Genomic DNA, 19,463 nt, shown 5'->3' with positions numbered 1-19,463 from the left:
TTGTGCAAGCTGCACAATATAAACAGGACACACAATGTTGGTTCAGTGTGTTAGCCGGCATTATATATAGAGTAGAGTAGAACTTTATTGATTCCTTAAGGAGGTTCCGTCAGGGAAATTAACTTCTCCGTCGCACTACACACAGCACAGTGAGTACAGTGAGTATCATATAGCTTTTACTGAGATTGGTAGCAAATTCATTTTCTGGCTGTGAAGTACAGTGTATTTACTAGGGTTGAACCGGATAATCTTTTCAGACTAGTATCCGGTACAGATAAAGCATTTTTACAATTTCGAGAACAAGAGAAAAACTCGTGTATACCCCTGCTAGTGCTGAAGAATCATCAGAACCAGCGGTCCCCAACCTTTTTTGCGCCACGGACCGGTTTCATCTAAGACCATATTTTCACAGACCAGCCTTCATTTGCTCAATAATCGTTAATGATGCCAGGACAGCTGTAGTGTGATAATACATCATCTGCAGTGGTTTTATGTAAAATGCAGACATCAACAGAAAATAAACAGCCTTTTTTTTTCATAAATTGATCATCAACATGTCTGGAATGTGACATGTGATCTGTGGCTTCGCATTGCCCTCCCAGCGCAGTCCATGATTTGCCAACACATCGTTACGTCATCACGTTGATTTTTGACTACGTTGGGTGTGCTTGGTTTAGAATACCAATACATTTGTTTTCATATGTTTGGTATGAACGCTGATATAGTTTTATCGTGGAATTTCCACGGGTTCACGCTAGTTTATATTTTAGCGTTTAAGCGTGAAGAGCACGTTTCGGGATTGGATGGTCGACGACGTCACCCGGATGTTATTTGAACGACTCATGTAAACCGGAACAAATACATCACGGAGCGGCCAGTTCAATTCGATCGAGGAGCAGCAAGTTTTAGTGAACCCACAAATGTTAAAAACCTGTCGGAGAAGATAACGCTACATTTATTTGCAGTTCCAGCTTTTGTAACCGTGCTTTGTTACGCTGTTCGGAAAGAGTTTTGCCTCGGGGCTCAGTCGCTATCGAACTTTTGACAGGATGTTAGGTGGCTAACTCCTAGCAAATCCTCTGCACACTGAAAGCAGTGCCTGGTTGCTTTGTTTTATTACGTCGTAGGATTCCTGCACACAGGATAACCTACAATAACCTACACTATAAGTATTTCGAGAACCTTTAACGTCAGGTGCATGTCGCAATGGGAGATAAAGACTTGACCCTTATTGGCAGGAATATTAAATGGTAAGTTCTAGTTCAGCTCATCATTTATAGTTTTATAGCGGTTTTCAGTGTACTTGGGTAGAAGCAAAACTCACTAGAAATATTAGCTACGTCTCAGCACATCAACATTATTTGCGAAATGTACTCTAAATGTCAAAAGTAGTCATAAGAACAGAGTGGCTCTTGTCGGTGTTACGCATTGTCACAGTTGCATTAGTTGTACGCTGATTTGTAATGGCGTGGCAAAGAAAAGTAAAGTAAGTGCGTGTGTAGTTCATATACAGTATTTCATAAAACCTGATGAGGCCACCACATGTTTTTTTTAAATATAAATAATACATTATTGTCATAAATGATCAGATTACAGCTTTTAAATAGAAATTGTATGTGTGTGTATGTGTGGCTCCATCGTACGCTGGCGTTGCAGCCGGAGTGTACCCTGTGTCATGCCTCCTGTCGGCTGTGATAGGCTCAAGCACACTGCGACTGTAGAAGAAGCAGGTATAGAAAATGAATGAATATCTGCGTGAGTTCTCTTCAGGTTCTCAGGCTTCCTCCCACCTCCAAAAACACGCACTCTGGTGAATTGGCCAGTCTCAAATTTCTCATAGCTGTGAGTGTGTGCATGCTTCTTTATCTGTTTTCATGTGGCTCCACGGTGATACCTCGGGGAACACTCTGTTGCACGCGGAGTGTACCCTGCCTCACGCCCCACGTCCGCTGGAATAGGTGGTATAGGCTTCAGCAACGCCACAATAGCAAAAGAAGTGGGTGTTGAAGATGAATGAATGAATACTATATGCATATATAAAGTTCAATACTTGTTGCTAAATTTACTTGTGGTGAACAGTCATGAGTAAGTAGATCTTGCTTCATATGAAGGACACACAACCCTATAACTTTGTGAGACATCACTCTGTGCCATTAAGTGCATGGTTTAAGACTTGAAACAGTTACTTAAGACCTGATAATTTTGATAATCATATTGGATTTTAAATCCAGTGTTCATTTTTTTTTTTTAAATGTGAGATTTCTCATTCTTTGATGTTTTCACAATCTTCATGAATTCTCATAAAGATTGCCACTGCCGACCCCTCAGGGGCGGCAGTGGCTCAGTGGTAGAGCGGGCGGTAGAGTGGGTCATCCAATTATCCAAGATCGGCAGTTTGATTCCTGCTCCCTCCCAAAAACACCCAGAGTGTGAGCTGACAGTGGGTGGTGTCAGCTTACCTCCAGAGCACTGCCAAGGTGCCCTTGAGCAAGGCGCCGTCCCCCTCACAAGCTGCTTATTTGGGGCACACCAACAAAAGAGCTGCCCGCCAGTCTACCCTTTATTTTTACTTTATATAAAATAAAATACTACTTCTTATCCTACAACAATTTTCCTGCAGGGTAAATGGGTCTGACAATGACACTCTTTAAATCTGCTGTCTGTTGTTTCACATTGTTTCTTTCTCTCAGTTTATTAGATGTCCTCCTGAGTCCTGCTATAACATCACTTAATCTGCACTGCAATCACATTCAAAGGATAGAGGGCCTGACCTCAGCTTGGAACCTTCAGCACTTGGACCTTTCTTCCAACTACATATCAAATATTGAGGGTTTAAGTTCCCTCACTTACCTTAGGACTTTAAATTTATCCTGTAATTTAATTACCAAGGTTGAAGGTGAGTTTTATGACAATAAAGGCTCTTCATGTAATAATTGTACACTCTACAACCTGTTCACACTGAAACTTTTATCATTTTTAAAATCACCCCATTGTCACCATAGGTCTGACTGGCCTTGTCAACCTAACAAGGTTAAACTTGGCCTACAATCAGATAAACAACGTCACTGGTGAGTTAATATCAATTTAACAGTTTTTCTACAAAACTGAAAACAAAAGTGACTGACTTGTCAATGTTGTTCAATAGGTTTATTATGTCTTCATGGCATGGGCTACAGGTTGAAGTACATTTTTTTACAAGGCAATCACATTGATGGTATTGATCACCTCCTGAAGTGCCTTCTGGGATTGCAAGATTTAAGAGAGGTCACTCTGAGCAAGGATGATACCGACAACCCTGTGTGTAGACTGACAGGTATGAAAACATCACTTGAACAAATAATTTGACCTTTAAATGTAGGTTTTTAGAATTGAACTGTATCACCGCCTGTAAGATGAAATGAAAGAATGAAGAAGAAATGTATTTTTTAATCCCTCTTGGCAAAAACAAATTTTCCACTCATGTTTTCCTATATATTTTTGAAATGCATATATGTGTGTGTACAGATCCCTGAAATAAACACACACGGCCTGTAGGCATGCAATATATACTTTTAGGCGGTAGGGCAGCGGGCAACTCTGAGCTGGTGCGCCTCAGTCAGCAGTTTGGAGGGAAAACGATGCCTTGATCAAGGGCACCTCGGCACTGCTCCCGGGGTCAGCTGACACTTCTCCACTGCCAGCTCATACTCCAAATGTTTTTGGTCCACACAGGCCTTTAGCCGGCCCCCCTCCGGTCCTTAGCCCAAGACCTAATGGACTGAGCTGCTGCCTGCTGCCGGAGGAAAAAAAAACCCGTTCAGTCACAAGGGTTTGGCATATTTTAATTGCACACAAGATTGTTAATCTGAATCCAGTCTAATTTTTCAAAGACAAAAATGTTTTGGAAGAAAAGCGCAGTGTTTTTCCAGTACAGTACTGAACATTTCTGGCATTTCTAATTTTTGAAAATACCTGGGTCTGAATACACATTTTGTAAGATGACATAGACAATAAGTTAATATATAATATGTTATACAACCGCCCTATATGAAAACTTTTTTGGTCCAAGCTTGTCCTAACACTGTTTATGTTGACATATTTACTTCATGTGGTTTGGATAAATTTGGTTGGATAAATTTACTTTCGTTTATTCACATAGAGTGGATCTCCTAGTCACTGAGGATGTGGGGTGTTTGAATGTAGAATGTAAACATCTTGAAAATCAATTGAAGTCTAAAATGTTAGACCTCCCACTGTTCACAAAGTATAAGGAGCTTTCTTTTCTTTATTTTACATCAGCAGCTGTGACCAAGATGTGTTTAAATCATTGAATGCAAACTTGAGGACAAGTCCTTCTTACAACCCTTTTTGCCAACATGTACACATGCACTCTGATTTGTGGTGTAAAGTTCTCATAATGAAAGGTCCATGAATAGTGCATATGAGAATAACATAAATAATCATTCAGAAATAGAGTAATACTGTGCAAAACAACCCCTGTGTTTATCCAGATCACAAATTTAGGTGTCTATTAATAGGCGCTTCTGTCTTGCTGCAGGTTACAGGGAGATTGTTATGCAGTCTTTGCCTCAGGTCTCTGTTCTGGATGGGCTGGATAAGCTGGGAAATCCATCACATGGTGGAGAAGGGAATCCCTGTGATATCCCTGGGCTGGAGGACTATGTGGACTTTCTGTTATCCTCGGATATGAGTCATGAGGTGGTAATTTCTGATCAATGAAATATCACAGATAGTGGTGTTTCTTACTTTCCTTTGAATTCAGACATAACTTGTGGTATCTAGACTGTCAAAATTTTTATAAAACATCTCTTTTTTAACCTATGTTTCATATTCTTAACATTAAAATTACATACAAGTGTTACATATTTTCCAAAATAAGTGGTCAAATATACCAATATTTGACTCACTGAGTTTGTATTTATCCAAACATGTCATCATTTATAGTTCTTTTGGATCATATTTTTATTAATATTTCTGTGAAATTTACTCAGGCTCCTACAGGTTATAAATCCAGCAGCTCTATCCATTCTGTCGTGACATTACGGAAAGCTAAAAGGGACACAGACCGTACATCAGAAAGTGAGTGTGATAGCGGGAAGGAAAACAGGAGGCAGTCGAGGATCCCAAAACTTCGAAACAGTGTGCCTTCACGGATGTCACACAAGAAGAACAAGGATCATAGGTCAGACAGGTATACTACCAAAAATCTCTGCTATAAAAGCATGCTTACATTCTAAAATAAACAGATGATTTGTTTTACGATCAGGGTTATATTTAGGTACCATTCCGGATTTTGTTATGTAACTCCCACCACCTCTTGTGCAATGAAAGTCACATTCATACAATCAGCCGTTTGTCACAAGAATGTAGTAATTTACTAAATTTGCTGTCTGAAAATCAAAAATATGGAGGAATGATATTTTAATTTTATTCCTTTTGCATCAGCTTGACATCTTCAGGTCCCTTGATCATGAAGTATATACTTTTATTTCTCAGGTGGAAGTGGGTGGGAATTTCTTTCCTTCAAGTCACATTTTTAACTTTCCTCGTCTGTTAGAAATCATGACTGTCATCTCACTGCTGTGATAGATGACCGTGCTATTGTCTATACCCATTCATTTTATTTCATCAGCCACTGATGGCATGTGGTATTCACTAATTTGACTTACTAAGTTCCCCACTGCCCTCATCAAAATCAAGGGGATATTTAAATACTAATTTTAACTCAAAGGTTATTCAAACTTTTCCTGCCATTTAAAAGACATCCAGTTCATTCACTGTGATCTTCATCGAGCCAGACATTAAAGAGGTACTTGCAATGAATTCTCCAAATGGATGCATACCTGCGATTTGTTTTTTCTGTAGTGATCAGGAAACTCAAAAGAGTTCCCTGTCAGCTGTGGGAGCCAAAAGGAAGGCTTGTGGTGCCAGAAGTAAAAATGCAACAGAGAAAACAAGAATGGCACCTTCGAGAGCTGTGAAGACCTCAGGCGTTATGAAACCTAAATCCACAGAAGAGGAGGAAACTTACAGGGTATAATTCACCGCTGACTGAATGGCAGCTTCTATTTGTATAAAATAACATGTGAAATGTTTATGTTCTTATACTAGAGTGGAATAGTCATGTTCTGTGAGTTTACACCAAATTTTCCATGAAGTTACATCTTTATTATGTTGTCTAATTCTCTACACAATAGTTCAAGATTTGTACTTAACCGTCAGAGATCATTCGGGATAAGAAATTACATTTTTGTTGTTATTTTTGTTTGTTTCGCAATATGTGACATACACAGGGCTCGAAATTGTGACCATTTTGGTCGCATATACGCCCAAATTTTTATCAGTGCGAATATTAAATATGTTTGAGAGCACTGGTGCGACTAGGGAAAAAAATCTGGTGCACCTTTTTTTGTGAGACCTCGCTCCTGCGTGCCTGCCAGAAAACAATGAGAGCGCAGCTGTGGCTGCTCTCCTGGGCGAGGGAGAGAGGCGCGCAGAACGGGAGATGGACGGAGCGGTCTCTCGCTTCGTCTCTGCTTTGCTTTTGGGTAGGTGCTCCTAAAGTCTTTGCTGGTGCTACTAACTTCTAAATTTGGGAGCACCAGTGCTACCAAGAAAAAAAGTTAATTTCGAGCCCTGGACATACAGTTTGCGTACAAACTCAGACCTGGTGAATGTTAATTTTAAAATTCTCCTTGTACCAAAAAAACGAATAAGGCATTAAAATTAATATTGTTCTAAATTATTTCACATGATTACAGTAGTTGAAAAGATCCGAATCATTGAAAGAAAGAAATACTTTTTTATTACACTTTTATGACACGTCCAGTTTGTGTTTTGTTTCTGGTATAAGGATACCAGGTGTATGTAAATTTAAAAATTTGTACCAAAAATAAATGATGCAATAAAATTAACATACTCAATTCTTGACAGGGTTAAAGCTGTAATAACTTTATCAGAAGTATTTAACTCTGCACCTCATTTATGTAAATATTGCATATTATATAAAGCCTGTTTTGTTTTGTTTTTTACAATAAACTGGCTTTATTTCTGAACAAGAAAAAATCATTTGGCATGTAATTTTGTATGTGTATGGCACAGGCTATTGTGGAAGAACGCGACCAGGAAAGGGAGAGGCGCTGGAAGGCAGAGCAGGCTGTGAGGAAATTAACAGAGGATCTGAAAAGCCTGCAGACAAAAGTCCGTAAGGAAAAAGACCAGCAGAGCATGGCCCTGCACACCACTGACAGGTAGGAGGGAAAAATAGGTGGACACATTCACACAAGCTTCCATAAGAATTGGTGTAAAAGCTCCAAAGCATATATAATGATGTAAAGCATATATAATGATGTAAAGATAATTGAACTCAATAGATTTTTGTTGTTCACTTTGTAATTCTACCACCTTAATCTTTTGCCTCCTGCTACCTGTCTCATTTTCAAACAATTATTATCCAGCCCACCATTAAAATTCTTCATTATAATTTCCCGAGTAGCCTCTGGGGATAAAATCAAGCAAGCTCTTTGCTCTAGTAATATAAATCCTAAAGTATGCCTGCAGTTTTCTGTTATAATAAGCTATGAAGAATAAATATTACTAGCCTTCACAAGTCATATGCCTAATTTTCTAATTCCAGTAGCTATAATTATCCATGATTAAATATTTCTATCAGTTTCCCTTGTCCTTATGAGATTATGTGGCCTCTGCAGTCCACATGTAGCTGGTTACAACTGATTTAAACAACTTTGGACAACCATGACCTGGTTGAATTAGAACCTACACATTCGTAATGAAATTACAGGAAAAGTGATGAGCATATTTCAGTAGCATTACATGAATCAGCTATAGCTGTCACTTTCGAATGACAGCTGCTATGGTTGATTCTTTTGATCCTTACAAACTTGTAAACAGTGGTATATTTAACTGATAACAGCGTTATCCCTTTTCCCAATCCAGACTAAAAGAGTTGCTGCTAAAGGAGCGATCAGGGTGCGCTGAGCTACAGACTTGTATTGATGAGCTGCAATTGAGGTGTCAATCCCTAAACCAGCAGCTAGAGCATGCCCGAAGCAATGAAAAACAGCACATGGCTGCTCTGCACAGACTGGAGGAGAACATCTCTCAGGGAGAAGCACTCAGGGCTCATCAGAAGAATGAGGAGGTTCAGTAGATGGAAAATAAGAACACATACTAATGAGAAAAATCACTTTTCTCAGGAGCTACTGCCTTGACACGTATATGTGCTCACACCTAACATACAGCTAGAATGAATGATGTTTAAAGTTAACATTTAGCTGTTCTGACAAACATCTTGTGAAATAAGCTCTTTAGTACTTAGCTACTGTTAACTAATACCGGATGTCATTTGTTCAGAATTGTTTAAATTGTTTGTCGCCCATCCTCAGATTAAGCGTCACCAAGAGCTTGAGAATAAAGCTACATCTCTTAAGAGAGAGCTAGACATCCAAAGAGCCTTGGTGCGTCGGCACCAAGACAAAGTCCAGCAGTTGCATGAACTACTGGCAACCAAGGACCAAGAGCACAGGTACATCTGAACTTCATCCTGTGAGTGATGTGCTCCTTCATAAATGCCTATTTTCTGACAATTTCCAGCTTTTTTAGCCTGTGTTCCTACAGAGCATCTCAAGTGATTTATATAATTTGAGCAAAAACAGAAAATATCACACTAACAATGCTGTGATTTGAGAGGATGTCCACTGGATGATTAACCTTCACAGCTGAAGCCTCGTATTATTTTACATAAATGTTTGAAAACATGTTTGCATAAAGAATGTGGATTTTATCATTGAAAAGACTAGTTCTAGTTGAATGATCAGCATAAATACTACAGGGAGACTTTTTTTTAAAGCTCTGAAGCACACGATCTGAAGTTCAAGACACGTGTTCCCTCTCATGATAGTTTGTAATAAAGTGCAAGATGCAAAGGGTTTGTATGTAGTATGTAGTGTTTTTTGTGTATAGATATGTATGTTTTTGTGTGCGTGTCTTATGTGTGTGTATACATATATATTTATATATGTGTGTTCGCATTCACACGTCAGCGCTCGCGACTTGACTTCATTGCTGATTTTTGGTAGGCAGTCAGGTGATACTATACGCCCGTTCTATTGGCTGATGGCATCCGGAAGTGTGCTTCGTTCCGGAAGTCTCAGACTTCCGTGAGACACAAAAGTGCTTTAAACAGTCGATAAGAGTGGGAAAAGGTAATACAGATAGAAGGTGGTTTAATATCAGTATGGGGGGGTCATAAACGTTTACATTACCGTAAATAATAAGATACTTTGTCGCTCCATCGCGGAATTCATTAATCACGTGTGGTTCCTGGAACGCATTAACTGCAAAGAACGAGGGCACACTTTATACACACACATATATTTACACACAGTATACACACACATTTTTTCATATAAAGGCATGAAAGAATGTTTTTCATAGCAGGACCCTTTAAAAGCTCTTGTAGCTTTGTGTGCTGGTCAGTTCATCATACTTTTTCTTCATTTTGCAGAAAGCAACTTGAAAATGGAACAGAAACAGCCTCAATGGAACAGAAACACGCCATGAGGGAGGCGGCACTGCAGGAAAAGCTAGAAGAGAGAGGGAAACAGTATGCTGCACTTGAAGACGAGTTTCGCATGGCGCTAACAATTGAGGCTGCCCGTTTTTCTGAGGTCTGCTTAACATGAACAACTACTAACTGATGGCCTTGAATTACTGCATTGTTCTAAATTGTATGAAGTATTATATGAACAGTAAAAAAGGGAATGATTGATCTGTAATTGAAGTCAGTGTTGATGGACTGAATCACTTGTGTGGACAAGTATCTCATCACCACTGGAAGAAAGTTATAAAAGAGGATTGGATTTGAATCCATTTCGTGTAATGTTAGAGATTTTATTCAGCCTTTGTACAAAAGGGATGGTGGGGGGCTGTGTCAGACGGGCAGGAGCTGTGGGGGGAGGTGGGATGGGAGGGTGGAGAGGGGCCACTTTGCTGCTGTGGAGGGGGTAGGGAGGGGTGATACCAAGGTCGGGGGGGGGGGGGCTGGTTGAACCTATTGAAGAAGTCGTTCAGGTTGTTGGCTCTGTGCTGGTCCTGGCTTTGTGTCCAGTGACGTTTCTCACACCGTCCCAGACGTCCCTCATGCTGTTGGTGCTCAGCTGCTGTTCCACATTCTTCCTGTAAATCTTTGGCCTCCTTTAGGCAGCGTGTGGCCGCCGTCTGTGCTTCTTTCATCTCCTCTTTACCCTTTGTCCTGAAGGCCTACTTCTTTCTGTTGAGGACATCCTTGACGTCCTGTGTTATCCACGGATTGTTATTTGGATAGCACCGAACTGTCTTGGGGGCGACAACATCTGCACAGAAGTTGAGATAGTCCATGAGACAATCGGTCATCCCATCGATGTCCTCATGTTCACCCAGCAGTACGTCCCAGTCCGTGGTGTTCTAGCAGTCTCTGAGAGCCTCCTCTGCTTCAGGAGTCCATCTCCTGATGGTGCGTGTAGAGACTGCCTGCCTTTGGACCAGGGGGTGTACTTGGGCTGGACGCACATCAGGTTGTGGTCTGACTTGCCCAGTGGAGGTAGGGCGGTGACTGTATGCTACTTTAACATTGGTGTACAGTAGGTCTACCGTCATGTTCTTCCTTGTGTGGCAGTTAACAACCTGTTGGAAAGCAGCCAGGCTAGTGTCCAAGGTGACATGAATAAATGATTGATGATCAAAAGGATCGATTTAAAAAATGATCTTGAGTTCTACCATTTCCTTAATTTTCTATTCAAAGTAGGGAATTATATTTGCTATTCATTTTTTCTATAGTTTTTTTATATACATATTTGTCACACCCTCATGCTATGTTAGCTGATGAACATATCTCAAACTTCAGTGTGTTCAGCTCCTGAGTGTCTTATTTACATTCCCGGTCCTTTCTATTTCTCTAGGTTAAGGATGCTTGTGATCACATGACTTCAGAACTGTTGGGGCTTAAGGCGACCCTTGCCCAGTCTCAGCAGAGGGAGAAGAAATCGGGCTCTCTGGTGCGGGAACTCACAGCCATGGTCAAAGAACAGAAAACTCGCATCTCTGAACTCATCAAAGCCAAGAGAGATGCTGTCACAGATCTGAAGGTACATGGCCAAAGGATCTTGTGTGTGGGTGTGCATGGGTGAATATGTGTGTGTATGTATGTATGTACAGTATGTATGTCTTTGTCTTCTTCTCCTTTTGGCTTTTCCCTTCAGGAGTCTCCACAGTGAATCAGTTGCCTCCATCTAACCCTGTCTTCTGCATCCTCTTCTCTCACACCAACTACCTTCATGTCCTCTTTCACTACATCCATAAACCTCCTCTTTGGTCTTCCTCTAGGCCTCCTGCCTGGCAGTTCAAAACTCAGCATCCTCCTACCAATATATTCACTATCTCTCCTCTGGACATGTCCAAACCATCTCAGTCTGGACTCTCTGACTTTATCTCCAAAACCTCTAACATGCGCTGTCCCTCTGATTTACTCATTCCTGATCCTATCCTTCCTGGTCACTCCCAGAGAAAACCAGGATGGATTCTGGTTCTATTCTATCAGTGTCACTGAGGAAAAGACAGGAGGCAGAGCTGCTACCTCCAGCTCTGTCTCCAAACAACATCGCTGGTCTCACCACAGTTTTGTACACATTTCCTTTCATTTTAGCTGAAACTCTTTTATCACACAACACACCTGACACTTTTCTCCACCCGTTCCATCCTGCCTGTACACGCTTCTTCACCTCTTTTCCACACTCTCCATTGCTCTGGACTGTTGACCCTAAGTACTTAAAATCCTCCACCTTCTTGATCTCATCTCCCAGTAACTCACTCTTCCACTTGGGTCCCTCTCATTCACACACATGTACTCTGTCTTACTGCGGCTAACCTTCATTCCTCTCCTTTCCAGGACAAACCTCCACCTCTAGCTTCTCCTCCACCTGTTCCCTGCTCTCACTACAGATCACAATGTCTCGGATGAGTCTCAGAAAATAAACTTTGAAATTTGTTTCAAAAATTATTTGAAGTGATTTAATTGTAAAGCCCCCTAGCTTAGCGCCTCAGCTAGTAGGCCCGGCTAGCACCAGCCCTAGTGTAGCTTTGCAGCTAGTAGTCCTAGCTGGCGCTAGTCCAAGCTGACCCCCTTGCTGACCCCCACCCTCAGCGGCCCCCGAGCAGCCAGGGAAACAGCATTTTTGGATAACTGTGAGAGGGAAACGTAGACAGAAGAAGTCTACCGGACTCCACCAACCTCATACTATTCCAGCATCCTCCGTCTGTGTCTCAAACAAGTTTGCCCCACTCAGTTGCACATCGACTGAGAAGCACACTCATTGGCTTTTCTATTGTGAGACACGTTAATTTAAGACAGCCAGCGACCACAGTTAGCTGCATGCCTGGGGCCAGAGCAGGCGACATCGAGTGAGAATTAAGATTAATAAGTAAAACTAAACGGAGGTTTAAACAAATTGTAATTCATTGTGGAATAAATTATGCTCGCCTAAGAAAGTCAGAGATCGTAGAAGCTAACATAGAGTCAGTGTGCACATTTGCAAAGACTCTGGCTGATGAAGTAGTTTTCTCTGGTCCTCTCCCAAATTTAACTAGCAATGAGATGTTAAGCCGCATGTCATCTTTTAATCGCTGGCTGACTAGGTGGTGCCCCAATAACTCAGTAGGCTTCGTTGATAATTGGAAAGCTTTCTGGGGCAAGCCTGGTCTCATTAGGAGGGATGGCTGTGGTTGTGATCATGCCCCTCCTATGTCATTGTCAATGAAAAATCACATTTTTGAGATGTTACGAATACTGCGAGCTTCTTGCTGCTTTTTCACATGTTAGCACGACAGATGGCTGTTCATCAACATCGTCTCTCCCTGTGTCTTTGCCAGGGCCGTCTGCTCTCTTTGGAAGCACAGGTCCAGAAGGATCGGCATGTTGGTCTGCAGCTTGAGTTGCTCAAAAAAGAAAAGGCACAACTGTTTTCTCAGCTCACAGCTCAGGAGTCTTTGGTAGATGGTCTTAAGGCAGAAAGAAGGATCTGGGGCCAAGAGCTTGCTCAGCAAGGTGGGATTTCAGGAAGCTGTTGAGTCATCCCTTTGGTGCAAAACAAACATTAACCTCTCAGCATATAATGCACCTTATCTCACACAAGTCTTTTCTGTAGATCATCTCACTCCAGTGTGAGGACAAGCAAAGTGACTCAGTCATACTGTTTTAGAGATTTTCTTGTACTGTACATTTAGTATGAATGAGATGTTAACTCTTAGGTTCATACTTTGATGTAAATTCTGTTGTCTATATTCTATATCAGGTAAAGTCTGCCATCTTCTGGTTATATGGGGAAACCCATATCAGACACACAGACGACTTCCAACTTTTTAAATGCTTTGTAAAAAGCATTAAAAAATGATAAATTGATAATACTATTTAACAGTAGACATTAAAATAGTTAAGGTTATTAATGACTGCTAACCTGCGTAACAAAAAATGTATAATTTGATATGTTTCTCCATTTAAGGAGTGTCCCTGGCTCAGGATCGTGGGCGATTGGAAGCCAGAATTGAGGTGTTGGGCACTGAGCTGGAAACTCAAAAGAAACAAAACGAGAGGGACAGCGATGCCTTAAAAATCAAAGCCAAAATCATTGATGACCAAACAGAGACAATCCGCAAACTCAAAGAGGTTGTAGAATACTTTCATTATCATGATCAGCGTGTTGTTCTAAAAGCCATACTAGACCCAAAGTAGTCAATTTCACCATAAGCATTTTTGGAAGTTGTGCATGTATATTGACATGTGTAGGTCTTCTCTTTATCTCTCTTTTCTCCACTCTCCTGTTGTTGAAGGCCTTGCAGGAACGTGACGCTCAGATCCACAGGCTGCGTGAGGAGGGTGCTCAGGCCCAGAAGAGGCTCCAACAGCAGCAGGAGGAGAAAACAGCTCAGCAGGTGGAGCTGAGAGAGCAGCTGGAGCATCTAAGTCTACGCAAGGAGGAGCTGAAACAGCAGCTGGAGGACAAGGATGCAGAGCTTGAGGAGGTGAAACAAGTTTACAGGTAAGTGCCCTTCACAAATACATGAACACACAGTAAATATTTTCTGCATTATTATGATTGCAATTTACAACAGCAATTTCATGTGACGGTGCGCCCTCGCGCATCAACGCTCGTGACTTCACCTCATCTCGGATTTTTGGTAGGCAGTCACGTGATACCGTACGCTCATTCTATTGGCTGACGGTATCCGGAAGTGCGCTCCGTTCCGTGAGTCTCGGATTTATGTGAGACACAAAAGTGCTTTCAGTGGTCGATAAGAGTGTGGGAAAATATAACACAGATAGAAGGTGGTTTAATATCAGCATGAGGAGGGTTCATAAACGTTTAAATTACTGTAAATAATAAGATAAATAGTTTGTCGCTCTATCAAGGAATTCGTTAATCGCGTGTGGTTCCTTGAATGCATTAACCGTGAGGAACGAGGGCACATTGTATTACTGAATAGTAGTAATAAGTGTAAAGAAGGGAAAGTGTAATTTTGTGTAGATTTACTGTTTATGGTTTAACCAAAAATATTTAACTGGGTATTTGACAAATCTGACTTGGGGTAGTAATTTTTCCATTATATGTTAATGTTTTTCTGTTTCTCTATATCTATTGCTTTTATCAGTGCTTCAAGTAAGAAGTGGCAGGAGAAGACAGACCTACTCTCCCGGCTGGAGAGCCAGGTGAAACGAATGAAAGAGAACTTTGATGTTAAGGAACGTTTGCTGCTTCAAGAAAGAGATAAAGCAACGGAAGCACACAAGTATGATGAATATCAAATTAGGCAAAATCTGTCCTTACTCTTCTATTTTTGGGGGGCTAAAATATTCAAATATCCTGCTTATACAAACCCAAATAAATAAAGTGATGATGGAATATTTCGTACATGGAGTTTTTACCCTTGAAATCCATATGTCACAAGTCCCACATTCTGTTTGTTAAATTGTGATACTGAAGCGGATTTTTTTCGAAATGCAGTGTGTTCGTTTAATAATCAGGGCAGGCAGATGACTCGTGAGATGATGTTTGGACTTCAATTGTCAGAGCTCTGGGCCGTTTTTCAATACAACAATCATCAATGCATGTGTGTGTGTGTAGGGTAAATGTTGCGCAAGGGGTTCACCTAAAGTTCTTCTAAACCTAAACGTTAAAAGGTCCAGACAATTTTTACTTCAAGTATCCTGAGCAATAAACCTATGCAATAAACTTGAACAACAAACTTAAAGTTCAGCTAATGGTTAAAGGGTAAAATGCTTACAAAGACTTATAAAGACCTGGACAATGAAAGTGATATTCCTTCAATACCTATGTCCTCGGTCAATAAAAGGTGATATATGTTATTTTCCTTCAAATCAAAGACTATCAAGACCCAGGAACAAAAGCAGATGAGTGATGTGTATCATTAAATCTTAGTAAAGCTATGATGGTGCTTAATTTTAGAAACACCCTTTTCAGAAAATGCACATGTCAATTGTATCTAAGGCAGTAACTTTTTGACCGCATCCTCTGAATGCTTTCCTGTATAATGTGCAATATTGTGGTTCATCTGTTGTCTTGCAGAGCCGCAGTAAATAAGCTCCACTGTGTGAATGATGCATTTCACAGACAGCTAGAGTCTGTTCAGACTGCACATCAAGCTGACATGCTTCGACTGACAAATGAAAAGCAGGAACAGATTCAACAAGCCAATCAGAAGGTAAAATTTTGACGAGTAAAAGGTGCTCTCTGTGTGTCTATGAAAAATTTGCCAAAAGCCAAAGCTTTTTTTCCAAGAGTGGTAAGAGTGCATGGAAGGTAAAAGAGAAGAAGATTAATAGTCCCCAAGTTTGTTTGTTTTTTGAGTAGATGCTTTTGTTTATTTCATTGCCCTTAAAAATGATAATGGACTTCTGTTGCTCACCCTAATTCTGACACTTGAGTGTTTAAGTATATGTAATGTGCAATGAGAAACATTTGTCACTGAAATTGTTACACATTACATTCTTATCTTCTTGCTGTCCTTTCTAATTGCTAGAATCCAAGGCATTTGGAAATGATAATGTCAAGGGAGTGGGACAAATCTAGTGATGTACATAAGCAATTTAATACTATGACGAGTAAAACTGACATGGTGGTTTCAACTCTTTTCTTGACTTGATAGTATGATTATTTGTATTTTATCAAAGTTCTGTATCTCCCTTAAAAGGTTTGAATATGCAGTTGAGGATTCTGTGTTTCTGTGTGTGACTTCAGGTATTTGACGTGGAAGAGGAGATGCGTCAACTCCTTAAAGAGACAGAAACTATCAAGATAAACATGAAAGAGAAGATGAACCATCTAACTAGTTTCCTAAGTGACTTTTGACACATGTCACATTTTTAGTTATTATGGCGATGTAATAATTTGATGGTAGGGTATAGTTTATAAATATATTAAGTATGTTCTGTTTTTATGATTTTAATATATGACTATTTAACCAATAAATTCTCCTTTGAGCATATTTTTGTCTTTTTATATCATGTGTGAGAAAAATGCGTTACCAAAAATTCAAATGTGAATGCATGTTTGGGTGAGAAAGAACAGAAGATAATTATGTCACACATTTCATACTGAGCAGTACAAGGTCAACCAAACAAAAACATTTCAAAAATTAATTTAGATGTTAAGAATAGTTTTCATTGAGTTGATAATCTTGGTATAAAGATCTCAATAGCACAGAATGTGCTGTTTTAAAAATCAGACAGCATAATCTGACCTCAAGATTAGCAGCCACATCTGATTTTTAGTTGGTTACGGACGTTGCATAGCCAATACAAGTATTACATTTATATTACATTTACACTGCACATTTCATTCTCTCGTCTTCCTTGTGTCCTTTGGAGAAAACTCCAGTCGTCAAACTCGGGAGATGAAAAGAACAGGAGCAGTTGAAGGTTCTGAAGGCCCAAATCTCTGAGCTGGAGTCCCAAGATGAGACAAGCGTGGCTACATGAGAACAATGGGCCCATTTCACAAAGGCAGGCTTAACATACCCTGAGGTAAACCTGTGGTTCTGGTTTTGCTTCGTTGGGTTGACAGGAATCTCCATGGACTATGATTTTTTGCAGATGACATTGTGATCTGTAGTGAGAGCAGGGAACAGGTGGAGGAGAAGCTAGAGAGGTGGAGGTTTGTCCTGGAAAGGAGAGGAATGAAGGTTAGCCGCAGTAAGACAGAGTACATGTGTGTGAATAAGACGGACCCAAGTGGTGGGGTGAGGATACAGGGAGAAGAGATCAAGAAGGTATGCTTGGACTCTCAATGGGCTTAACAGTCACAAATTCACACTGACACTGATCTTCCCATACACGTATGGTTGGATCTTATCAAACACTAACTTTGGGTGACCTTATTTCAGCCAGGTGGCTTGTATGACACTGCATTCCGAGCAGCTCACAGGATGCATACCAGACATTGAAATAATCACCATGAAGTTTGTATCAATTACTTAAATAGTTTATACATTCATTATTTTATTTTCATTATACATTATTTGAGTGAGATATGTGTACTAATTATTTTTCTTGTTTTGTCTTTTTGCCTTGCACTTCTTCTTTGGTTTTGTGTATTTTTCCATTTTTACTAGTTTTTCCATTTTGTTGTAGCTACTTTTTTTTCATCACAACTCAGGAATTATGCAACAAACATGAACTTAAACAGTCACTAAGAACTGAATGTAAGAACACTCAACTTTATATGTTGGTTTCAAACAACAGGCCTGGCAACACAACTGAAGTCAAAAGTCAACATGTCTCTAGCCACCCCCACCCCCCATCAGCCACACACACATCCAGACAGACATGAATACACCCATTCAAATTTATTGTTGGATAAACATAAGTAGAGAGTGAGAGATCAGGTGGGGGAGGGGGAGAGAGATGAATCGAGAAATGGACAGATATAGATGATGATGCAGACAAAACAATGTCAACAGATACTTTTATAATGAGATCTCTGGTAACCACATCCCGGGAGTCGAACTGGCACTCAACTGAAGTCTCTGTTGAATTCTCATAGCTCTGCCATGTGTGTGTGTGTGTGTGTGTGTGTGTGTGTGTGTGTGTGTGTGTGTTTGTGTGTGTGTGTACGTGGTGAGCGGCCACTAGATTCAACGGCAACTGACCACACGTCAAACCAACCCCATGTCGAACCGACATCAATACATCATCTTTGCAAAACATGTTATGCAAGTATGGTGATAAGTCTACAAACACTCAAGGTCGAATAACATCAAGGTCGAATAGTCCCTATGACTCGTGTCAACTTCTCAAACACATTTGTATTTGTGGTGTGTGTATTTTATTATTTTATTTTAAACATTCCACCACTCTACCCCGTCTTTTAGGCGTTGGAGCAGCACACGGCAGAATACCTTGCCAGGGATAGACAGCAACGTGATGCTCGGCCAGTTGGCATGTCTCGTGTAGAGCCTTGCTGTCATGGTGCGTTTGTTCACCGGTTTCCATCCCATTAGTGCTTGCGCTACACAGCTGGAAAGTATGATCCTGACTCCATGGATATGGTGGTCTTGCTTCCCAGAGAAAAGAACGGTTGCTCCATCAATCACGAGACACCCCTACCCAGTCCATCTCATTTCACTAACGGCTAAGACATCCAGGCAATAGTCCCTCATAGTCTTCAGCACCTGGTCCATGCGCCCACATCGAAACTGTGCGCACATGTTCCATGTGCCTACTCTGGTGTGGGCTTTGGCATCAAACATCAAGGTCATCAAGGGTCGGGCTTCCTTCCGGATTTCACCCAGCCCCATCATTGATGCATCCAAGGATGTGCCCTCTCTTCTCCGCCGCAGTATATCGGAATAGCTTCTTCTCGTCGTTTCAGTAACATGCTGTTTTTTTATGGGGTGAGGTTGTTAACCTCACACCCAACCCCAACCTGGAAGACCAGGTGCTGACTTTCATCTGGCCTATATCCCGAAACCATGGTTAAACATGCCTAGGGGGTGATTCCCCTGCCGATATAGCTTTCAAAGGTCATTGAAGCACACAAGCCTCTCCACCAACGACAAGTTACCAGCACAGGTAACTGGTCAGTCCCACATTGCTCGTAGGTGTGTGCATTCGTGTTTGTCTGTGTATATACTGTATGTATGGATCCACACATGGCAAAAAGTCAACATTTTTGTAAAAATAAACAACATTTATTCAACCTTACAATTATTTTAAAGCAGTTTTCAGAACATGTTATATTTGTTTTTTGTCCACACTATTTCCTGTTTGAATGTGATTAAATAGAGAATAAAAAATCTGAGCTGGCCTTTAGTTTTTCTCACTTGACAAACTCACCACTATGATGAATCAACAGTATTAGTCAACACAAAGCAAAACCTGCTGCCAAAATACTCTT

The 19,463-nt window shown here is 40.7% G+C and overlaps 1 protein-coding gene across 5 annotated transcripts; it reads left to right on the top strand.

The window, feature by feature from the left end:
* The first annotated feature begins 867 nt into the window (after nt 1–867).
* Nucleotides 868–16,518, top strand: lrrcc1 (leucine rich repeat and coiled-coil centrosomal protein 1). 5 transcript variants are annotated; one of them, XR_011038829.1, is made up of 18 exons: nt 868–1,250; nt 2,691–2,896; nt 3,003–3,068; nt 3,146–3,313; nt 4,538–4,698; nt 4,992–5,191; nt 5,866–6,034; nt 7,102–7,250; nt 7,957–8,161; nt 8,406–8,545; nt 9,527–9,689; nt 10,959–11,144; nt 12,925–13,099; nt 13,554–13,717; nt 13,882–14,090; nt 14,701–14,758; nt 15,636–15,771; nt 16,308–16,447. XR_011038829.1 is itself a non-coding variant. In XM_068340597.1 (18 exons), the coding sequence occupies exons 1-18, from the start codon at nt 1,207–1,209 to the stop codon at nt 16,416–16,418; spliced, it is 2,781 nt and encodes a 926-aa protein (XP_068196698.1). In that variant the 5' UTR covers nt 868–1,206; the 3' UTR covers nt 16,419–16,518. The 5 variants fall into 5 exon arrangements, 4 of the variants coding, with proteins under 4 accessions (XP_068196698.1, XP_068196697.1, XP_068196699.1 ...); XM_068340597.1 differs by having other exon boundaries at nt 4,992–5,182; nt 14,701–14,838; nt 16,308–16,518; XM_068340596.1 differs by having other exon boundaries at nt 14,701–14,838; nt 16,308–16,517.
* Nucleotides 16,519–19,463: the final 2,945 nt, after the last annotated feature.

Source organism: Antennarius striatus, chromosome 18 (genome assembly GCF_040054535.1).
Source record: "Antennarius striatus isolate MH-2024 chromosome 18, ASM4005453v1, whole genome shotgun sequence".
Lineage (NCBI taxonomy): Eukaryota > Metazoa > Chordata > Actinopteri > Lophiiformes > Antennariidae > Antennarius > Antennarius striatus.
This window is presented reverse-complemented; position numbering and strand designations above follow the sequence as displayed.

What these genes read in the sequence shown, in the direction of transcription:
- lrrcc1 (XM_068340596.1), top strand. Translation starts at nt 1,207, where the DNA reads ATGGGAGATAAAGACTTGACCCTTATTGGCAGGAATATTAAATG. An exon ending in CCCTGTGTGTAGACTGACAG is followed by an intron (nt 3,314 to 4,537) that starts GTATGAAAACAT and finishes GTCTTGCTGCAG; the next exon opens with GTTACAGGGAGATTGTTATG. An exon ending in GCCCTGCACACCACTGACAG is followed by an intron (nt 7,251 to 7,956) that starts GTAGGAGGGAAA and finishes TTCCCAATCCAG; the next exon opens with ACTAAAAGAGTTGCTGCTAA.